Consider the following 8,911-nt stretch of genomic DNA (forward strand, 5'->3'; position numbering starts at 1 on the left):
CGTGAGGAAGCCTTGGGTTTCAGGCAGCGGGTCCAAGGCATGTGACTTGTGGCAGAAAACCAAGCTCAGCTGCCTGCCAGCACTTGTGCTGGATCTGTAATGCACACCATCTGCTGAGACCAGTTAAAAGTGGGAAAATAATGAATTATACGTGCCTACACTATTTAATAATTATCTCATACATAATTATTTTAAATAACTAAAATACTGAATTTAAATCTCATTAATAACTGGTTTTGAGGCAAAATATACCAGTTAGGTATTTACAACAATGTGTCACACAACTTTAAAGTTTCAAAGAACATACATCCTGTACATTTCATTTGTTCTTAAAGCAATAGTCATTCCAACTTACTTTTGATTAATGATTTCTTTTCCTTTCTGCGGTTGTTTCTATGGAAGGAAATCTTAGATCTCAGACTTTCCCTCATTGGTTCTTTTGCTGAAAAACTGTTTGTTTCCACATATGAACCAAAAACATCAGTAATCAAGATCAACCACAAGAGAACTGCCGCATACCTGCATTGCCCATACGTATTCTTCTGGACCCATTTCCAAAACGTATTTTACACTGTTTTCTTACAATGCTGTTACAGAACAAATAAAGGCCAGAAAATGTCCACTTATACATAAGACTTCAGGGATACCACTCTATATTTTAAAGGTACAAGGAAAAAGCAACTAAAAATTAACAACTAATTTAGGAACTTTTACCACTGTTATAAAATATTAAACTTTTACAACTCTGAACCTCTATTCTTAAGTGCAATCACAGCTCAGGCCAATAAAATAAAGCTAGGGAATTAACAGCTCCATTCTGTATCTATTCCAGCAGAAACTCTGCATTATTAGAAATAAATTAATTTATAAGTTTAACATTTAGAAATGCTTTCAAACTTCCTTTTAGCCAAGTAAAGGACAAACAGCTGAATCCTCTTCTGAGAGCTCACTATTAGGAAGGAACACATCATGTCAGTAACTCAACTACACATTCAAAAAATATCAGTTACGTAAAATGAAACAAAAGAAAAAATGCACAAGAACAAACAGCTTCTGCAGGACCTGTAATTTCTAAATAAATTATCATTAGCTTTGTTCTTGAATTTACAAAGGATGTGTTGGGCTGCCTTTTGCATTTTTCAGTGTCTTATAAAAGATACGCCATGCCTCAGGGTAGTAATTCCATACATTTGTTGTCTTATCTCCAGCATTTTGAAAATGTTTTGCAGAAACTTGGTCCACAATAGCTGAATAAATTAAAGAACTTGAAAGCACAGGTATTTCGGCCTATCATTTCGACTAGTAGCAATGTCAATTGTGTAAACACATAATGGTTCAAGTACCCATTACATTTGTTAACATTTCCAAATGAAATAAGCAATTAAAACAAAATGTATGATTTTGTAAGCATGCCTAAATAAGGACATCTCACCAGCTTCTGCTGGACTTCCAGGTACACAAAAAGAGAACGAAGTTAAACAAGAAAACTTCCATTTCCCCATTACCAACCTACTGACTATCTATGTTGCCTATGCTTCGCACACAGCCTCTTCGTAAGAGGTTGCTATTTAAAATACTTCCACCAGTACAGTCATTCAAGAAAGGAAGCCTGCTATTTGCAATACCTGTAACACCTATTTTATTGGTCTCACTCAATCTAACAGGAGATGGCATGTTTTGCAAGGTCATTAACTCGCTGCCTTAAAATTCTGCACCCATCTTTTGTGTGAAGATTCTTGCAAGAACCACTTCAATTTTATCTCGCACACAAAGCCCTGATCAAAACAAAGGGTACTTGATGATACTACTGATACTTTAGTGGAAAAAACGGCAGACTAGTAAATAGTGGCAAAGACTATGTGATGAGTTATGCAGAACTGTCTGAACTAGTCAGAGGCACAGGCTCATTTAAACAAAACGTGTTTTAACACACACAAATGCCAAGTTACAGATCTTAGTCTAGGTAATACATCAAGCCGTGCCTAAGAAGCAAGCAATCATATCCTGGAAAGCAAGCCTGAAGATAAATAACTAAAACCGCACTTCCTGTACAATGTTTTGGAAACATGTAACTAAATTTGGGATGTATAAGTGGTAACAGTTAAGTTAAATGCACTACTATAAACAGAATGGATGAAGCCAACGCTGGAAAATATTTCTGAAAAGCTTGGAAATTGAAGAGTTAGAGAGGGGGAGGAAGATCAGGCGCTGACAAGATATTTGTGTGCAACTACATTCACAGTAACAATGGTATTGGGTTTTAATTCAATCAGAAAAGGTCCACCGACTGCCCACCACAGAATGCATAAGTCTGGCCAATTGAAATAGAAAAGGACAAGCAAATTTCAACAACAAAGGCAACTAGGCAGCAGACTAAACAGCAAAACAGAGGGTAAAATTACATAGGATGCCCTATTGGAAGCATTAACCACACATTCTGCTTGTATCGAACAAGATGCTCAATTCAGTAATAACCAGGTAAAATATAGGGCCTATGACAGAGAGGATGTCAATTTAGATGACCTAATCTTCCCTTCCGGCCTTTGCAACTATTAAGATTCTCAAAATGACTAGACAAGGCTAATTAATCTCCATAATACCCATGACAATAAGGCCATAATTCACATATTACAAAGAGCAACCAGAAAGATGTTAGCGTGTTAAAATTCTTAGCATTGCAAAAAACCCAACCATCCAAGAACAACAAAAAACAGCCTTAAAAATCAGAAACAGTTCTTAACATTATGCTGTAACAAAATACCTCGCTGAAAAACACACCACAAATCCCTACTTCCATCTCAGAAAAGCCCTCTAGGATGCTGAAGATCCCACTATATTGGAGTCCACAGAGTGAATGACTCCAGCGCTGGCATTTCACAGCTGCTAGACCCTCTGCCTTCATTAAATGGCAAAAAACGTTAGCAGGAAACACATGAGTCTTCCCATTGTAAAGCTTACAAAATTTCATTTACTGAGATGTCTGCATTAGCCCAAACCAATAATTCACTAAGAACATATGCTTTGCATGTTTTGAAATAATGAAAACTGTAGTCTATTGTTGACAGCAATACTTACCCTAATTTACCCATGGCTGCGCTCCAGCACAAAACTAATAATGGCCTGAGTTGGATTTTTTCCCTTCAAATAACAAAATGAGCAAATCTGTAGAGCACACAACATGTAAACCACCTTGATACAGACAAAGCTGCCCTCTCAGCCTGTTAGTTTTCTCACGATTGTTAGATCTGTTAAAGGGCACTTTAACACTATCTGAATTACAAAGATGGTTTTAAAGCCAGCCCAAACTTTAAAAACAGGCCTGAAAACCACTACTTTGGATTCCTGTCCCTATCTCTACAAGAATAATTGGGTTTCTATCTATATCTAATTCTGATTTACTGAAGTTAAACAATCCTGATAAACACAGGAGCCTGTAGTTTGAAGCAATCAGGTGGAGGCAAAGCTAAACTGTTCCGTGTTACTCTACCAGTGTCTCACTAGCTCACATCAACAGTCTTTGATTCACTAGAATTTCCTCTTACACTTATTATTACATGTTAGCAAACACAAGGTAGAGATATAGTAGATACATACTCAGAAAAGAACAAGGTTTAATGTAAATTAAAATAAACATATTTGATCTAAAAAATAAACGGAAAGTATTTCTATTTTACACATTAGAACACTAAATTATGATCCTTTGTATAATTTTTGGTTTTATTTTTCAAATAAGCTGATAACTCTTGCTAATTCTTTGCTAACCAAATCTGTTAATGCTAAATATACTGAAGTGATTCAGGGCACAGGCAAAGGGGAAGACAGGCTTTCTTCTTCTGAGTATTAATAAGGCCTATTTCCTCTGTTCAGTGTAGAAAAGATTTTAGACAGGTTTTACTTTACTTGTTATACTACTGCCTTGTTCTACAAGTTTTCTTTATAATTAAGGAAAATAATTAAATAAAATCTTCCTTGCTAAATACTTTTACTCTGCCAGATAGGGAAAGGAAATAGCAACACAAAGCCCAGATCTGAGGAGGTCTCATTTTATTTCACCAAAAATAAAGTGAAACCATCAGGGCGAAAAAGATAACTTGAAACACTGATGTGGAAAAGGGCTATATTAATAATGAGAGATTGTAACTAACAGCCTCTACGCTGTCTTTGAAATGACTTGTAACAATTTAAACACTAAAAATATCATTTCAATTATGTTTATACAAAATGCATACTTAAAACGTTGCATTGACTTAGTAGCACACAGTTTAACTTAGTAGCACAGTTTAACTACAATTTGGGACTAACACAATCACGAGTTTAGCTGTTTTACTCCAACTCAACTACTTAACAGACCCATTTCTATTCGCTCATTACGCTTCTGCAGTTGAGGCTACTGGCTTTTGCTGCTGGTAAAATGTTAGCCATTCTTCAATGCTAAGTGACTAACAGTGTCTGTGACTCATTATCACCAGAAGATGAATATACAGCTGATTTTTGTACTGCTAACATATGAGTAACACTAAAAATAATTTAATCAGATGTAATATGTAAATCTGGGGACAAGTAAAGAAACGTCAATTATTTGGCACCACTACCTGTTATTGGCTGCATACCCCACAATCTGTTGTGATACCACTAGAACTCTGCCAGAACACTACAAAATACACCACCATACATTTGTGCCTACTTCCGTTTTTCTGATTTGATCTGAAACACTAGTTTCAATATCCATCACTCTTGTACAGAAACAAATTAGTAGCTTTTAAATATACCACTTCCTCGAGAATATGTTTGCAAAGTAACCCTATTACTCTACTGCAATGATGAAGTACCAGAGTTTGAATCCTTTATTTCAATGCTTTTTTTTTTTTCCTTTTTCTTTTTCTCCAATTTTGTGATCTTTCTTTGTGAAGTGAGACTGTGTATTGCCTTTAAGTCCTTAAAAAATCAGCCTGGAAACAGTGTTGTGCTTTTAGGGAAAACACATACCATTCATGTCAATATTTTTCACGTGTCTTTGTTTTCATAGCTTTGCCAGTCCTCACCATATGCAGCTTTTAATCGCCAGATGCACTTCACTAAAATGATGAGCTTTTTCTTAGCTTATGTCGTAAGAGCAAATAATTTCTTATGTAAAAGTGGACTAATGCTTAATAATTAAAGTCAATCTAACAGATCCCTGAAAAACACCACATTTCATTCTCCAAGAAATTGACTCATTAATAATTAAAGTCAATCTAACAGATTCCTGAAAAACACATTTCATTCTCCAAGAAATTGACTCTTTTAAGATTCCACCTTCCATCTTCTAATTGTTGAATTCGACAGTTGAAAAATTTCTTAAAGTTTTCTTAGTCAACATAATTAATAGCAATAAACAATTCCAAGATCTTGAAATAACATCTTCACAGCATACAAAAAGCTGCGAATGTTCTTCTTGCTTAACAGAAGAAAACAAATGTTCTAAAGACTAGAGGTTGGTTTTCTTACCAACAGAAAAATATGTCCACATTATAAGTCAGGCATACATTGAAACCATTTTCAAAATGACTTCCTCAAAAATGTGTTTGGCAACACTTCTGTCACATAGTAAATCTCCTATTTAGACAAGCAATAACTCCTTTAAAAGCATTGCTGAAAAGCAACTTTAAAATATTATCAAAGATTATTTTAGTTACAGTCTCTCAGCACATGACAGTTTTGGCTACTTGTACCGTCATTTCGAAAGATTTCTGAAAAACTTTTCAAGACATCACCTATTTCTTACGGAGAGTTTAAAAATAAATAAAGTCACCTTGAAATGCAGGCTGATACCACAGGCACCCAAGACAACCCATCGAGAAGTTCTGCACTGAAGAGTGTATACCTTTCTCTGCTTCTCCCATATTTCCAGTTAAGCAGTTCCACCTCCAGTGCTCAGACACCTCTATAATCTGCTGTAATTCATTGTAACAGCAGAAAACTACCCAGCTTCTTCAGTGAGTTTAAAGAGCAGTTTGCTCTTTTAGTGAATTACAGGAGTACAGTGAGTCCTGACACTGGCATGAACCAAGAATATGGTTGGGAGGAATAAAAATGGTGAGTGATAAATGGGAAGTAGCTCTCCCTTTTGAATGTAATGAGCTACTATGTCAGCTCACCAAATACTGTGGAACCATATCTTCAGCATATTCACAGTGCCAATTAAATGTAGCAGTTTTAACTTTACTGTAAAATCACCTGAAAAGGCAGGGAACCTTGATAACTTTTTCCCAATTTACACTTTATTCTCCTCCGTTTGTCTTTGAGGGAAGCTTAAAACAGCAAAAGAGATCAACAACTTAGAAGACCGGTAAAATTAAATTATACCAGGGCTCAAAACAAAAATTAAAATGCCAAATGGTATTTTAAATGTTTCTTCTTTTAGACATAAAAACTAATTTTAAAACCACAACACTGCAATAATAGAGCATTCATTAGCTATACTTTAAGAAAAAAAAAAAGCACTTGGACTATTCAGTTAATTTCTATTGTGATGAAAGTCGATTCTAAATAAAGTACATAAAACCCACAACTGGCTTATATTTTAGAAACTGACACTTCATTCCTGATTCTCAAATACCCAGAAGACATCCTTACAAATGCTTAGGCCCAAACTTCTACTCCTGTTCTATACTGAAGCAGGAAGTTCACCTAGATTTGTCAGAAAAATTCATTCTTAACTATCAAATTATTTCCTACAGCACTAAATTAAGAAGTCAGTAAAACAGCTTTTCTGAGGCTGAAAAGATAGTGCTCCACCACTATCAGTACTTTGAGGGACATACAGGGAAGTTGAATGCATCTCCCTAAAGCCTCTTTCAAGCCAAAATCTTACCTGTAAGCTTGTTAAGGCTAATATCAGGCAATTTCAAATTCTAAAGCAGTGCACAAAACTGCTCACTGTTTTGTACCTACTACAAACCCAAATTTTAGATATGTATGAATTTTACACTTCCTGTAACAAAAGTCATGAAATATGAACAGCTTTTAAGACATAAGCTCAAAAACCATTCTCTTCGTCAGGACTACAAAACTAAACACTGTAACAAACAGCTACCTTCTTAAATGCTGCTAAACCCACACTCCTAAGAAGCAGGATGTATCAGAAAGACACTAGATACACACTGAGATGCAAAAAAAAAAAAAGCAAGAGTAATGAAAAAAGATGGAAAATAGAAGATGCAAAAGCATCAAAATAAGAACTGGGGAAACAAACAAATAAAAAACCACCACCACACCCCCCAAAAAAACCATAAGAAATGTCAGATATAAAAGTTGTGATTGTTTACAATTTGCTACCTCCTTTCCGTACTACTCGTGGGCCCTCACGGGAAGCAGTGTCACACACGCGATTAAGTAACAGAAGTGGTTACATCAGCATTTTGTGCTGTGAGAACTATAAAAAGGAGAGCAGGGACAGCGCTATGTGAAGCGTACAAATGCAGTTGAGAAGGGTGACATGAACAGCAACATTCTTCAAAGAAGGGGCAAAATATTTGTATGAACAGTGGTTAGTATTTGTGATTTTTGTTTGGATTTATAGAGTTGAGAAAAACCTCCTGTATCTCTTGATAAAAGTGTTGCAACAGTTTGCATACTTACATATCTCTAGGTGATCATTACAGTTTTAAAGTAAAAAAAAATAAAATTCTCCACTATCATTAAAAAAACCCCAAAACCAAAACACCCAACACATTCACAGTGCAACTCTGAATACATTTCTTTAATTTAAACAATCAGATCATGTGTCAGAACAGGCACTGCAGATGACTCACAGGACACTACATTTTTAATCAGACAACAGTACTTCACACAACATTAACAGAGATTTTTCATTTCAGTGATCTACACTTAAGTTCAGTCTGTAAAAACGTTTTTGAGGCTGAAAGTTTCTAGGAATGTTAAACATCATATACAGCTACCGAGAGAGGAAAATAACATTCCATAAATGAAAGCCAAAACTACTTACGTTTCAAAACAGCGATCCACGTTGTCTGACATCAGAAGTAGCATGCATAGCTGTTCCAGTGCTATTAGCTGCATATCCCTTTCATCTCCCTGCCCCATTTGCAGCCATTCCAGCAACGTGTCTGGGTCCACATCTGCCATGTTGTTTTTTTCTTATTAAAAAAAAAAAAAAGCTGCCTCTGCTTAAATTAAAAAGTACCAAAAATATCCTTAATTGTTCAAGCCAGACTAACTTGAGCACAATTAATCTCTCTCTTCAGCCAGCCCCAGGCTTTTGCAGTTTTCACCTGGAAAGAAAAAGTAAAAATAAATAAATAAATAATCATCATCACAATCTTGTCTTTAAACTTTTTTGGATTTGCTCCTCTCCAAAAGGTATAGCATATTTTTGGGCTGACATTAAGAAAACTTCCATATATTTGACCAGCAATTATTTTCTTTTTTTCAGGCTTTATACATGAGGAAACAGTAATGAGTTTGTTCTGTTTGGAAATAAACCTCTAGTTCCAGCTGACAATCAAGCCAGACTTTGAGACTACTCTTATTTATTAAATAACTCAAAACTTAAGTACAAAAACTGTGCTTAACCCTTTTGTATGTTCTCAAAGCTAACATAAAGACAAATAATGCTGTCTTGCCTATCCCCTTTCCTTTAATACCACTTTAAAATAGTGTCCAACTTTCTGAAAGATTAGTTAGCCCCTCAGTAAAATATTCAGAGAGAGACCTCAAACATCACACTTTAAATACAAACCCACAAAACAAAAAAAATGAGATGTACACCTAAAGACTTGGAGAATCTTTGCAAAACTTTTATTAATCCTTCATCTTTCAAAATAGCATCCAAACATAAGGAAAATAAACTTTTTAAGTCAAAGGATAAAACAGACAATTTAAGAATTACTTGTGCTTTCAGGAGTTAGGG

The 8,911-nt window shown here is 35.3% G+C and overlaps 1 protein-coding gene across 1 annotated transcript in view; it reads right to left on the reverse strand.

The window, feature by feature from the left end:
• The window catches only part of HECTD1 (HECT domain containing E3 ubiquitin protein ligase 1), a 61,320-nt gene extending 53,193 nt beyond the window's left edge, over nucleotides 1-8,127 (reverse strand). Inside the window, exon 1 of the mRNA XM_009886939.1 lies at nucleotides 7,988-8,127. Coding sequence (XP_009885241.1) covers nucleotides 7,988-8,127 — 140 coding nt within the window. The remainder of the gene's footprint in view (nucleotides 1-7,987) is intronic.
• Between the last annotated feature and the right edge of the window lie 784 nt (nucleotides 8,128-8,911).

Source organism: Charadrius vociferus, unplaced genomic scaffold, assembly GCF_000708025.1.
Source record: "Charadrius vociferus isolate BGI_N301 unplaced genomic scaffold, ASM70802v2 scaffold14, whole genome shotgun sequence".
Taxonomy (NCBI): Eukaryota; Metazoa; Chordata; class Aves; order Charadriiformes; family Charadriidae; genus Charadrius; species Charadrius vociferus.